The 15,109-nt window shown below is 41.4% G+C and overlaps 2 protein-coding genes across 5 annotated transcripts in view; both read right to left on the minus strand.

The window, feature by feature from the left end:
* Positions 1 to 5,891, minus strand: part of LOC129839704 (testis-expressed protein 2-like) — a 62,126-nt gene extending 56,235 nt beyond the window's left edge. For 2 of the 4 annotated variants that reach the window (XM_055907281.1, XM_055907279.1), the window contains exons 1-2: positions 5,703 to 5,888; positions 4,850 to 4,942 (exon numbers count right to left, since the gene is read on the minus strand). The gene's annotated coding sequence lies outside the window, so the exon portion shown is untranslated. Of the gene's footprint in view, positions 1 to 4,849; positions 4,943 to 5,702 lie in introns of all 4 variants that reach the window. The other 2 variants (XM_055907280.1, XM_055907282.1) reach the window with 2 other exon arrangements.
* A 1,238-nt stretch (positions 5,892 to 7,129) lies between these two features.
* On the minus strand, positions 7,130 to 11,174 carry LOC129839729 (myeloid-associated differentiation marker-like). The gene has a single exon (XM_055907323.1). It carries the CDS (start codon positions 10,676 to 10,678, stop codon positions 9,755 to 9,757), a length of 924 nt encoding a protein of 307 aa, XP_055763298.1. The 5' UTR covers positions 10,679 to 11,174; the 3' UTR covers positions 7,130 to 9,754.
* Between the last annotated feature and the right edge of the window lie 3,935 nt (positions 11,175 to 15,109).

The following is a 15,109-nucleotide window of genomic DNA, read 5'->3' on the forward strand; positions in this document are numbered from 1 at the left end:
ATTCCACGGGCACTATCTGATGTGTGGAGACATTTCACTGCAGCTAATGTAGAAGGAAAAGCTGTGTACATTTGCAGATAGTGTGCCAAATCATATGTGAAGAATGCAACAAATATGCAGAATCATCTGGCCAAGTGCATAAAGTTCCCTCAGCTCTCACAACCTCTGAGAAAAGTCCCTCTACTACAGACACCTTACCGATAGCAACATCTCATGGTCTTTTTTGACTCAATGGAAGAACGTAATCAGAGAAATGCTGATGAATGTCTTGCTCGAGCTGTGTTTGCAACTGGTTCACATCTGATGCTCACAGGCAATGTGTATTGGAAGAGATTTCTGAATGTTCTACACCTCTCCAACCAGACATGCTTTATTTACTCATTTTCTGGATGCAGAGTTCAACAGAGTTCAAGTGAAGGTCAAGCAAATCATAGAGAAAGCAGACTGTATCGTAATCTTCTCTGATGTGTGGTAGAATGTTCGTGGGCAATGAATAATTAACTACATCATCTCCACCCCTCAACCAGTATTCTACAAGAGCACAGACACAAGGGACAACATACACACTGGTCTCTACATTGCAGATGAGCTGAAGGCTGTCATCAATGACCTTGGACCACAGAAGGTATTTGCACTGGTGACAGACAATGCTGCAAACATGAAGGCTGCTTGGTCTGAAGTGGAGGAGTCCTACCCTCACGTCACACCCATTGGCTGTGCTGCTCATGCATTGAATCTGCTCCTCAAGGACATCATGGCACTGAAAACAATGGATACAATCTACATGAGAGCCAAGGAAATGGTTAGGTATGTGAAGGGTCATCAAGTTATAGCAGCAATCTACCTCATCAAGCAAAGTGAGAAGAATAAGAGCACCACATTGAAGCTGCCCAGCAACACCCGTTGGGGTGGTATTGTCATTATGTTTAACAGTCTCCTGGAGGGGAAGGAGTCTCTCCAAGAAATGGCCATATCACAGTCTGCCGACATGGACAGCCGCATCAAGAGGATCCTCCTGGATGATGTATTTTGGGAGAGAGTGGTAAGCAGCCTCGAACCTATAGCAGTAGTCATTGCACAGATTGAGGGAAACAATGCCATCCTGACTGATTTTCAGTCTCTGCTTGCAGATGTAAGAGAAGAAATCTGTACTGCACTGCTGCTCCAAGCAGAGGAAACTGCCGTTCTGAAATACATCAAAAAGCGTGAAGACATCTGCCTGAAGCCAATACACGCCGCAGCGTACATGTTGGACCCCAAGTATGCTGGCAAGAGCATCCTGTCTGGGGCAGAGATCAACAAGGTCTATGGTGTCATCACTACCATGTCTCGCCACCTTGGCCTGGTTCTTGGCAGTCTGGGGAAGTACACTTCCAAGCAAGGGCTTTAGGATGGAGATGCAATATGGCAGTCATGCCAACATATCTCATCAGCCACCTGGTGGAAGGGACTTTGTGGCTCTGAGGCTCTTTCCCCTGTTGCCTCCATCATCCTCCAAATCCCACCAACATCAGCCGCCTCAGAGAGCAACTGGTTTTTGTTTGGGAACACACAGACCAAAGCACGCAACAGGCTGACCAATACAAGGGTTGAAAAATTGGTGGCTATCCGGGAAAATGTTTGGCTTTTTGAGCCTGATAACAAGCCATCCTCAAGGTTGGAAAGTGACAGTGAAGATGAGGGCTCAGTCTGATGTTCAAGAGGTGGACATTGATGAGGTCCAGGGAGAAGACATGGAAGCCTTAGAGCAGGGGTGTCAAACTCATTCCACGGAGGGCCTAGTGTCTGCAGGTTTTTGGTTTTTCCTTTCAATAAAGCCCTAGACAACCAGGTGTGGGGAGTTCCTAACTAATTAGTGATGTTAATTCATCAATCAAGTACAAGGGAGGAGCGAAAACCCGCAGACACTCGGCCCTCCGTGGAATGAGTTTGACACCTGTGCCTTAGAGGAAGACAACCAAAGCTTTAGATTCTAGACTAACATTTTACAGATGTATGTTGAAAATGTTTGTGGGAGATGCAATGGATCATTGGGGATCATTCAATATTCCCTTTCTTTTGTTGTTCAGTGAAATCATCCCATGTGAAGAGTCAGCTTATTTAATTAAAGTTCAATTAGTAACTAAAATGTTTAAAAGAAAACATTATTAGAAGGATTTAATCATTTGCAATTATGTCTACTTATGATAAGGTAAAATGTTTATGTTTCTGTCTCCATATGATATGGTAAATATATCCAATGCAAAAAACATCTACATTTAAATGGTATTAATATTAATTTACATATATTTCCGGTAATTTATATTTCCGCCTTTCCTTCCAGTTCTCTGCTGCCTGTGACTGGAACGAATTGCAAAAATCGCTGAAGTTGGAGACTTTTATTTCCCTCACCAACTTTAAACATCTGCTATCTGAGCAGCTAACCGATCGCTGCAGCTGTACATAGTCCATCTGTAAACAGCCCACCCAATTTACCTACCTCAACCCCTTACCGTTTTTATTTATTTACTTTTCTGCTCACCAGTATCTCTACCTGCACATGATCATCTGATGATTTATCACTCCAGTGTTAATCTGCTAAATTGTAATTATTCGCTCCTATGGCCTATTTATTGCCTACCTCATGCCTTTTGCACACAATGTATATAGACTCATTTTTTACTCCCTACTGTGTTATTGAGTTGTTTATTGTTTACTCCATGTGTAACTCTGTGTTGTTGTCTGTTCACACTGCTATGCTTTATCTTGGCCAGGTCGCAGTTGTAAGTGAGAACTTGTTCTCAACTAGTCTACCTGGTTAAATAAAGGTGAAATAAAAAATGTAATAAAAATTCCCATGGAAAGTTTCCACCTCAGAATATCCCCCAAGATGTGCAACCCTAATAAAGAGCCATTACAAAATGGTACGAACGGTAATTTGGTGACTGATGAAGCATGAGAAATGAGCATGAGTATAAAAATAGACCAACAACTTGGAAATATTTAGGTGAGCATGTGGCCAAGTAGTGAGTCAGGGGCAAAGCCATGAACAGGTGCCGAGTCAACAGGGTGTAATCCGTTGGCCCAGCATAAAACTGTGATAAGCAGCACATTTTCCCAGTCTCACGACACTCTCACGCACAATAACGCAGTGTGGTATTACCAGCATTCTACAGGGAGGCCTCTGCACTGGGAAGAGAACAGACTACACACACCTGTTCTATGACGTTACAAAACAGGATAGATGGAGATCCGTCGTCAGTCACCAAAGTTAAACGACAAGCATGGGATGTTCGGCTTGAAAAAAAATACATAACATTTCAGCCTGTACTCAAATCAGTTAGCGTTCTGCTAACTTGTTATGGAGGGGGTCGCTATCCGGCCTAAAATTAACGTGAGACCTTCTAAGACCTCAACCTCACGACCACGTGCCAATGTGGTCAAAGTGAACAGTCGCCACGATTACCAGAGGGAAATCAAAACAGATTTGTTTCACGGCAGCTTTTGCCTGACAGGAACAGACGGCTTGCTTTGATTTTCCTTTCTAATGTATAACAGACATCCATTTCACTATGCCGCTGGTGTTTTGCTGTAGATAGACAAGCGTGACTTCTCTTTCTGATGCACCTGCTACAGAAATTAGGCTAAGCTTAGTGAGTCTTAAACAGGTGCTTCTGCACTCTATCCATTCTCTCGCTTTCACGCGTTATAACGCGACACATAAATCCAGAGGATTTCACACCACTCAAGGCCATGTCTCGTGTGGATGGTATTTTCGGATGTGGAGAAAGTGCTTTTGACTAAAACACTGAGCAATTCTATTAATAGCCTTAGTGTTAGGCTAGGTGATGTGTTGCGAGAGTTAAGTAAAGGATGTGGAGACGGATTTAGTAGAATTTCATTTCAGAATTTGCCTAACGGTAGCTTGCCTAGCACATACATTATTGTATTGAGTACACATGAGGCCCCTTGAAATGACTCATGCTAGAGGGCAGTGTAAAAAGGGTGCAACCAACAGTGGATCATTAACCAATGACACTGTACCCAAACCGTTTCCATGGTGAAATACGATTTTGAGAGGTTTCGCACACACTATCAGGACAACAAATAATGATCAATAGCACAAATAGATAAGCCCTTACACATAGGCCTATGGGAAACTCCATGGGAAACAAATTGTTTATGCAAAATAGGAAAGCCAAGCCTAGGCCTACAAGAAGTGCAAAAGGTTGCTAAACCAAAACTGTTGAGTCTTTCTTGGGATACATTTGTTTTAGGAAAACAGTTGAACAATCATTTCACAGGACTTGTTTATTTGACTTGTTTATTTTATCACAGTACTGAATGGCAGCCACAGAAGCCATTTACTTTTGACATGGCCAATTAGTCAAATCCATGTCAAAGTACCTGACAAATACCTCAGGTCTGCTCAAAAAGACTAACAGCAGAGGGCATTCTGCCCTCGTCTCAGCAGCAGTGAACGTCAGTGACAACGTTTATTTCCTTGTATTTGTTTGGGCTGAAAATAGACATACTGATCTGTGGAGGCTGCTGAGGGGAGGACAGCTCATAATAATGGCTGGAAAGGAGCGAATGGAATGGCATCAAACACATATTTGATACCGTTGCACTCATTCTGCTGTAGGCATTACCACAAGCCCTGTCTGTCTTATTATGGTTCCCCTAGAACCTGTCCTTGACTGCTGCTGCAATCTCAATCTGTTCCAATAGAATAAAGGCTGTGTGTTACAGAAATCAGTGTCTCTCTTTCTGATTATCTTTTATTTTCTTCACCCTCTCTCTCTCAAAGGTCAGTTGTGTCAGAGAATGGATCAATGATCAGTTCCAAATTTACTGGCAAAGTGCTTACCTCGTATCCTTAGTGCCATTCAATCCAGCATCGCCTCAGCGTCTGCATTCATGTAGAGTCGACTCTCACATGTCCATAGTGTTCAATGATCTGCTAAATAGAACAAAATCAATAATGGTCATATAGATTTTTGCACATTAAACATGTGCAATCGCATAACACACACACACTAACTTAACGCCACATTGGACTTGCTGTGTAACTAAGCAGTTTTCATCATGTTGTCATCACTCAAACATTCGCTCAGGTGAGAAATGTTTCCAAAGACGTATTCCAACTTACCCACAGTCTGCATTTGAGATAAATGTTGGCCAGAACAGTATAACTAGCTACTTTACGTATGCAATGACTAACGTTACCCATCTGGCTTTTTAGTTGCTTCAAAGAACAGTTTAAAACATATGAAAGCAACTTCCTGCTTATGTTATGAACTATAAGGAAACACGGGCAATGTTGTATCGATCAGTAAGTTTATGTTGCATAATAAACTATGCATACACTGCTAGCTTTGCCAGCTAACAGTAACTCGCTAGCGTTTAGCTATGGGTGAACCAAAGCCCTAGCAAACTCCCTAGTTTAGTTTGGGATGCATCTAAACCTAATGACTAGCTAATTTACCTAGTTGCTAGCTAGCTAACGTTAAATGTCTCAAATCAACTCTCGCTTTTACATTTCAACATTGTGAAACCCCTGTTCGAAATGGTTTGTTTTACAAAATAACAACGAAGTCGTTTGTGAAAAACAATCTTTGTAAACCGCTGGCTACGAGACATTTTTCGACAATAAAGCCAAAGGTGTCAAAACTGAAACTCCGATAAAGAGGTGTGTTTTGCCTAAACAAGCGCGAGCTTACCGTGTCCGGAGTTCATAACCTCTCGAGCGAGCAAGATTACAAAATCCACTGAATGAATATGAACAGTTTACCGGACAGTAACAAAACGTTGTATTGTTATCACTTCCAAGTACTGCGTCGTTGTCTGAGCCTCATTTCATGCCCAGCCTGTTGACAGCTGACTGCTGGAAGCACAGAGTTCCTGAGTGAAAAAAAATCCATTAACGTCTTCCAAGGCTAGAGTAATCAAAGTCGATAAGTAGGATCGTCAAACCGAACCCGTTCGGGGATTGATTATATAGAAGTTTTTCGGATTGTTTTAATTATTATTTTAGGACTATAAAATGGACTTGAAATAAATGTCACAGATAAAAAGGTTACGAAAAATTTGCAATGAAAATGCCATAGGCCTTTATAGGTTAGAACTGGAGCACAGTTGGCGCACAAAGATACACTTTGTAACTTTTGTCTCTGGGTCTTTCCACTGTGGATTGTCTCATAATACTACAAAAAATAAGCAATAATTGTTCTTGACTATCTAGCCATCAAATACACTAACACGCACACTAAATGCTTGAAATGATGCATCATTGAGTTTCTTGATTTACAAGAGTAGATTATTATTTGTGTCATTGAATCGATTGGATTCATCAGAAAAATATACATAACTTTTGTGGGAATTGCTTGTTCTTATATAATATAATGGGATTTGATTTTTTTTTTTTTGTTAAACCTGCTGCTGGTCCTGACGTTGATGCGGTATTGAATATTATCAAGATCATGATGTAATTTAATCACAGTTGGATTTTTTACACCTCCCCATTTTATGACTTTCACACAGCTTCAGATCGTCCTTGGTTGAGAAAAGTGCAATTAGTTTGAAGTTGAATTATTTGAATTAAAGGCTTGTATGGTAATGAAAGCATCGCCATCTAGTGTTAATGACTTCTAACTGTTGCTACTCCCCCAATACATTTGGGACATGTTTGTATCCACTACAGAAAATCATCTCCGGAATCTAGCTACATTACATTTAATGCACATGTTTACTTTATACAAATTACATTTAGACTATGTTTAGATTCGTCACAGACTCTATTCAAACTCTTATAGAATACTAAGCAATACCAAAAATAAACAAAGAGTGTTGAGAAAACTCTGCACCATACCTTGCTTGCTCAAGATGTCTAATCAATTCAATCACTTCCTTCCTAACTCTGTGTCTTTCATCTCTCAAAGACAGAACCACAAGCAAGACAAGTTACAAACTCAAAGTATTCTAAATTAAATCACTAAGCCCCTTGCATGCAGACAAGATGAAAGAGAATTCTGCCTAGATAGAAACATGGCAGTTGGCACACTATCTGAAATCTGCAGTGTGATGACGTTTGTCTGCCTACCAACTCCCCAGTGGGGTTATGGTAATGAGTTGTGACACAGAATAAATGTAATGTTAGTCTTTTGTTTTCATTTATTCCCTTAATAAGTCCTCACTGCTTCTCAAGTCTGTCAAGCCCCACTCACTGTTATTGAAATATTACTTTACTGTAGTCAACTGTAGTCTTCTTATGTATATGTGTATGTCTCAGGATCAGTTCAATCTTTTTGTATTATGTCAGTTTCAATAGATTAAAATGATTGATTATTTCAAATTCCTTTTACAAATCTAAGAATATAAAAGTTTACCAAGTTACCAATTACTTCACACTGGAAGAAGTTGAGCTAGAGTAAAGCTACACCGAGTATACAAATATACACTGAGTATACAAATATACAAATATACACTGAGTATACAAATATACAAATATACACTGAGTATACAATTATACAAATATACACTGAGTATACAAAACATTAGGAACACCGTCCTAATATTGAGTTATTCTTTTTCTTTTTTAGCTATATATTTTTTTAAATGTGGGAACTGTATTGGGCAGTTGGCTTGTTCCACGAAATGAGTACCTTTTGATATTTTAAGAAGAACTTGTGCACCAATATTACATTTTAAAAACCCCTTATTTTCAATGAAGTGCCCTTTAATATAGACCACATGGAGAATTCAATCAATCAGAATTTTTTATTTCAATAAAGATTTGCTCAAGTGCCAAAATCCAGCATTTCAAATATCCCTCCATGCATCCTCTGTGACTTCCAGGAACTTTGTAACCCACTTAACACCAAAATATATCCAAGTATTTGCCATCACTGTAAAGCCTTAGTCATTTTGTTGCTTTGACAGTCATTTCTGAAGATGATTATTTATTTCATGTGATTGGTGATTCGTTTTAAGGAATCTGTGCCTCATTTTAAGGTCAACCTTGTTACATGAACTGAACTCTTGTTTTAATATGGTAAAACTATTCAGTTTAAATATTTTTTGACTAAAAGAAACATTGAACATCTAATAGTGTTAAAGCAGGGTAGTAGCATGTAATCTGAATACAAAAAAAAACCTGTAATTGGTTAGCTGCCAGCAAAAATATTGTAATCAGATAACAGATACTTTTGAAAGACTATATGATCATTTGTTTGATTACTTTTAAATTCAGAAAGGGTGTTTGCAGGGAAAAAAATACGTTATGACACCTTTCTGTTCTCTCAATGACATTCATTTCAGCATTGAAAAAAGGTGCAAGTTAATTGCTGCTTTGTGAGGTAGGAATTTACCAGTTGGATGCATTCATGTACTTAAAACACTGATTGGCTAATGGCCAACAAGCTGTGTAAACTAATACACTAAAAGTACAGCTATCATGCTTGTAAACATATTATAGTGTTCAAAACCATATGAATAGATTGCTTTTTTATAAATATTGTTTTGTTAATTAACTGCAGAAAATGCTGATATCAAGGTAATTTCTTTAGTCGGTGACGTCAGAAGTCAGCATGTTAAAGAAGTGGCAGCTCAGGATGATAGACGAGTTTCCCACTAGTAATGACCAGTTGGAGGGTCGTTCAAGTGTTTTTTTCCCAGTCGTATGTGGTAAATTCGCACTTCCCACTTGGTTACAAACGCAGCATAACTTCGTTCCACCTGAGCGAGTGATGACACACAAAATACATTTGATGGATCCATTTTGTCTTCTTCTAATGCCTCTTAAGAGGAAAGTAATCCAAAAGTAACTGAAAGTAATCAAATTATGTTACTGAGTGAAGGTAATCCATAAATTACTTTACTGATTAGAATTTTGGACAGGTAACTAATAACTGACGGATTACATTTAGAATGTGACCTATTCAATCCTCTGGAAAAGCAGGTGGGCTGGTTCCACTCTTTTTCCTGGTGTTTTGTGATGGATAATTGAGTGGGTCGAGCATAACACGTCAACCCTGTAACTCATAGATAGGCTACAAATGTTTTAAAACGTACATTTTTTTGAGTGACGGTTGTGTTCAATTGCACTACTTGTTGTACACAACAAGCTTCCATTCCACTTGTCACAGGGGGATTCATGGCTGATTTAAGATGAAATCGTTAACCCTGTTACAGTCAAGCCTGTTACAGTCAACCCTGTTACTTTATTTGGCACTTAATAAGCACTTACTATAATAATATTTATTTATTTAACCTTCTGAGATAGGAAAACTTGTTTTTTATTAAGTTGAACATGTGCTTTTTCTGATAGAATGTTAAAATTAGTTGAAATCAAACAGGTTTTTTTCACCAAGTTAAACAATCTCAAAAGGCACCAAATTGGTGGAACTACCCAGTTGCAGAAAAAGCTACACCACTACATGGCAAACAAGTAATTGATCACTGAAAACACTACAAATATTTGAATTTAGTTAAACTACCACCAAGCTACTGCAAAATGTAGTTAAATTACTAGTTGAATTACATGTACTGGAACTAATCCCCAAAACCGTGCACATGATATCGTACATGAAAATATCTATGACATTTGTTTTTCATTTTCAAGGCTCCAATCAATATAAAATTAACATCAACAGAACTTAATATTTCATGGACTTTGGCAATGTGTCCCCTTCTCCTATAATACACGATGACTTTGTTCATATCCATAATGTACATGTTTTATGTTCTGAAGGTCAACTATCCAGGCTTGTCTTTTTCAGGCATGACTCCTATCCCGCAGCAGTTTGATAGAGAAGGCCAGGTCCACTGTGTAAGCTAGCAGAGTAATGCTGGTCATCACCGCTTCCATGACAACAAGGGTGGGACCAGTTTTCCTGTCTGTGAAGTCTTGGCCGGAGTTTTGTAGCTCCAGGACTCTGGTAAAACACAGTACGGTGGCGACCACATAGAGAAGCACCCCTGTCAGACTGAAGCTTGCCAGCAGGCGGTCAAAGGGCAGAGGGCATCGCCCAGCACAGTCCCCTAGAACCACCATCACTGTACCCAGGGACATTAGGAGACAGAGGGCATACACCACCCCAGACACCCATAGCTGCCAACCCACAGCTGCCAACCCTAACCCAGCTCCTTTTACCAAAGCTCCACGGACCTGCTCCACCACCAGGACGATCATCTCACATCCTCCCCAGAGCTGGAGCACCTTGAGCAGGCCAGGTACGCTGGCCATGTAGCCCTTCTGGTCCTGGGTCTGGGTGCGGATGAGGTAGGCCTCGGTTGCATAGGCCAGGAAGGTGAGACACGATGCCAAGGTGGCGGCGATAGGACGGGGCCAGACACCTTCATGACCCATGACCGCCCAAGGAAAGGTGACCGAGGCGCTGAAGGTCATGAGAGCGGCGAGAGCCGCCACGGTCACGGTCAAATTCTTCCAGGAGATGGGGACCAGGCTGTGGAACTGGATGATGTTGACCACGTGGATTAGGAGGGTGAGGACGAAGAAGAGGCACCAGGTGAACATGCAGAGGATCCTGAAGGAGGGCTGGTGGGTGTCAGAGATCAGCTCCGAGGGAACCAGGGAGGCTACCAGGCTGAAGGTGAGGCAACCGGACAGGAGAGCCCACATACGCACCAGCGACAGAGGGCTGGTCAGATCACTGGCCTCCAGTACAATTACAGGCATGGTGTTGGTTCCCAAACAAAGTCCAAAACGGGAAAGTCCAAAAAGCTGTAGACAGAAATTTATAATGTTGTAACAGGCTTTGCTGTAGAGCAGCAAAGAGGTGTCTTGCTTCCAATAATACTTCTTTAAACCTCAGTTTGGACAAGATCAATTTCAAGTTGTAACGTCTATTTCGGTTAAAACAAAAATTTGCTTCCACCTTCCGAAAGGATGTCAACAACCTTAACCAGGAGAATGTACTGCACCCGGATAGAGTCAACTCACAAAAATATTTCCCACCAACTGAGAAAAAGGACGCCGTCTTGTTGAGCTCTTTCAGTCAGATGACAAAGCCCCTTGAACATTTCTAATTTCTGCTAACTCCAAATCCAGGAAAGAACCCTCCGGAACTAGAATATGGTAGGCCCAAAATTAAAGGCCCCAAAAATCACTTAAACCGACAGTTCAGCGCATGAGCCAACGGTCATCTCCACTCTGTCCTGTACCACCATTACCATTCACAATGCAAACCCAATTAAAACCATCACTCTTCTATCTCGTGCTTCCTATACACCAGCCTGGTCTCATAGACTAGACGTATCATAGTAAACATAAAGCCGGGACACTCAAATGAGTATGATATATTATGTTTAGTATGGTTACATGAGGCAAAAAAATAAAGTAGGGTGGTTGGTCAAGGAGGATGGGTGGGCATATAACACGAATGTATAGCAACCCAAAGGTTGCGAGTTCAAATCTCATCATGGACAATTTGAGCATTTTAGCTAATTAGCAAACTTTCAACTACTTATTACTTTTGAGCTACTTTGCAACTACTTATCGTGTTAGCTAACCCTTCCCCTAAGCCTAACCCTAAATTGAACCCCTTTAGCTAACCCTTTCCCTTTCCCTAACCCTTTAACCTAACTCCTATACTTAACCCTAATCCCTAACCCTAGCCACTAGCCGAGCAACTAGCCACATAGCTAGAATTCGTAACATATAATACATTTTGCAAATTTGTAACATATTGTATGTTTGCAAATGTGTAACTTATAATACGAATTGTAATTCGTAACATATCATATGAAATGGGTGAAGGACACCCACAAATTAATACATGCCATTCGAAATGTAACATATCATACAAAATCCTGGACTTCCTGACGGCCACCCCCAGGTGGTAAGGGTAGGTAACAACACATCCTCCGCGCTGATCCTCAACACGGGGGCTCCTCAAGGGTGCGTGCTCAGTCCCCTCCTGTACTCCCTGTTCACTCATGACTGCATGGCCAGGCATGACTCCAACACCATCATTAAGTTTGCCGATGACACAACAGGGGTAGGCCTGATCACCAACAACGATGAGACAGTCTATATGGAGGAGATCAGAGACCTGGCCATGTGGTGCCAGGACAACAACCTCTCCCTCAACATGATCAAGACAAAGGAGATGATTCTGGACTACAGGAAAAGGAGGACCGAGCACGCCCCCATTCTCATCGATGGGGCTGTAGTGGAGCAGGTTGAGAGCTTCAGGTTCCTTGGTGTCCACATCACCAACAAACTAACATGGTCCAAGCACACCAAGACAGTCGTGAAGAGGGCACGACAAAGCCTATTCACCCTCAGGACACTGGCCTCAGATCCTCAAAAGGTTCTACAGCTGCACCATCGAGAGCATCCCGACTGGTTGCATCACAGTAAGGCAACTGCTCGGCCTCCGACCGCAAGACACTACAGAGGGTAATGCGTACAACCCAGTACATCGCTGGGGCCAAGCTTCCACCCTAGTCATGGACTGTTCTGTTTGCTACCACACGGCAAGCAGTACCGGAGCGCCAAGTCTAGTTCCAAAAGGCTTCTTAACAGCTTCTACAGCATAAGACTCCTGAACAGCTAATCAAATGGCTACCCAGACTATTTGCATTACCCCCTCCCCTTTTACACTGCTGCTACTCTCTGTTTATTTTCTTTGCATATTCACTTTAACTCTATCTACATGTACATATTACCTCAATTACCCCGACTAACAGGTGCCTTGCACATTGACTTTCCGGTGTCCCCTGTATATAGCCTCGCTATTGTTATTTTACTGCTGCTTTTTAATTAATTATTTGCTACTTTTATTTTTTACTTAACATTTATTTTTCTTAAAACTGCATTGTTGGTTAGGCTTGTATTTCACTGTAAGGGCTACACCTGTTGATTCTGGCGCATGTGACAAATACAATTACATTTTAAATGGAGGTTCTTGGATTCACATAGAGAATATTACGAAATACTCTGAGACCAGGTTGTATACCCCCACCCCTCTCCTCCACCCTACCCCGCCATCTCCGCCCACCTCTTCACTTCACTGGCTCCACTTCCTGTTATGGTTGCAGCACTCTCGGTCTCATAGTGTAGGTAGCTGCAGGTGACCGCAATAACGCTGTCGCAAAACACCACTATCTTTCTCCCTGACACAGTTCGCATGACATGTTGTTCCCTTTTCTAGAATTATGGCGAGCAATTCGTTTCTGGTTAGTGTAAACAATGTGGTACACACACACACACACACACACACACACACACACACACACACACACACACACACACACACACACACACACACACACACACACACACACACACACACACACACACACACACACACACAATCCCTTTGTCCCCGTTTATGGATGCATAAATATGGTCAGTGTGAACTGAATGTTGTTTACATGGTGTTTGATTCTATGTATTATATATCAGGTCTGCATTTACAACTGCGTACTCCTAATGCAAGCCAAGGCCCATTGACAATTGGAGGGTGTCGTAGATCATTTGACTGAAGTGCTGTTCAGAGGAGCTATATGTGGAACATTTGATTCTACACAGTCCTCGGGGGAGTGGTACCGGAGGTGGAGAAGAATATCTCAGTTGCTCTTTCATTTGACAACACTCGTATGTGTGCTTGAGGTGTGCAGATACATGAGTGTCTCTGTGTGTGTGTGTGTGTGTGTGTGTGTGTGTGTGTGTGTGTGTGTGTGTGTGTGTGTGTGTGTGTGTGTGTGTGTGTGTGTGTGTGTGTGTGTGTGTGTGCGTCTGTGTGCGTGTGTCTTTGTGTGTGTGTGTGTGTGTGTGTCTGTGTGTGTGTGTGTACGAACAGTATATCATCTGTTTTTCTGCATATGCATGTGTTTATTTGGGTGTTTGTGAGTAAGTGGGTCTGAGTGTGTTTGTAAGTTTATGTGTTTATGTGTTTGTTAGTGTGTGTGTACATTTCTTTACTTGACTTGAGACTTGACTTGCTCTTAGAATGCACGACTTGGACTTAACTTGAGTCTCGCCCCGTTCTACTTGGGATTCGACTCGAGACTCGAACCTTTGTGACTTGAGACTTGCTTGTGACTGGAATAATAGTGAATTGGTCCCACCTCTGGTGTACTCTGTGTATGATGATGATGTGTGTGTGTGTGTGTGTGTGTGTGTGTGTGTGTGTGTGTGTGTGTGTGTGTGTGTGTGTGTGTGTGTGTGTGTGTGTGTGTGTGTGTGTGTGTGTGTGTGTGTGTGTGTGTGTGCGTGTGCGTATGCGTGTGCATCCGTTTGTTTATGCGTGTGTGTGTGTCTTTGTACACAAACACAAAGAGTCTTGTCACGATCCGACACAGTCACTTCCGTTGTTGAACCTGCTTTCTGTGTTATATATAGACACGGGATACATCAATTCCCATGTGTTCACACTGCTCAAGTTCAATAACGGCCTTCTGACAAGAGAAGACACACGCCACAAAGACACACAATAGCAGATAAACAACAGAAACACCTACCGATGCCAATGCGAGGTAGCTCGCTGTTTGGAAGTAATGTATGAGGCTTTAGCACTTCAAGGTTGGGGATGAATTAAAACAATTATAATTAGTTAAATTGGAATTTAATTTCAAAGTGGAAATTGTCCATTGATTTCAATGAGTTTGATTTCGAATTGACATGTTCATTCATTTCTTGAACTGACTGTGTGGTGATGGAGCTTCCCTCGTTCTATGTAGGATGGAGTCGAATATCTCAGGATGAATCGTTATCAGTTTTGGTTTGAAGAAACTTCGTCGAGAAAGGTGCATCTGTTGTATGACTGATCTTCAATATCTACAATGCTAAAAGTGGTCCATCTTACCTGTGTATAAGGAGGTCATTTGGGTAACAGTGCCACAATGTGGTAGATATATGAATTACACGGGCTCTCATAAAACAGCCAGACCTCGTACTAATGCAGGCATGGAGGGGACCCCCAATGTATCACTATGAAGTGAACTCTCATACTGCTTATACAAATGTACTCATTATAGGCAACCATAGTTTCTGTGTACAACTTGATATTGACATGCAGTCTATTTGAATCAATATTTCATACACATCACAATAACATCACGTAAATGTTTTAAAATTCAGATAGAAATACTGATTGGAATA

The sequence above is a fragment of the Salvelinus fontinalis genome, chromosome 40 (assembly GCF_029448725.1).
Source record: "Salvelinus fontinalis isolate EN_2023a chromosome 40, ASM2944872v1, whole genome shotgun sequence".
Taxonomy (NCBI): domain Eukaryota; kingdom Metazoa; phylum Chordata; class Actinopteri; order Salmoniformes; family Salmonidae; genus Salvelinus; species Salvelinus fontinalis.

Bases quoted from the DNA above. Each gene is read 5' to 3' on its own strand.
- LOC129839729 (XM_055907323.1), bottom strand. From the start codon at position 10,678: ATGCCTGTAATTGTACTGGAGGCCAGTGATCTGACCAGCCCTCTGTCG.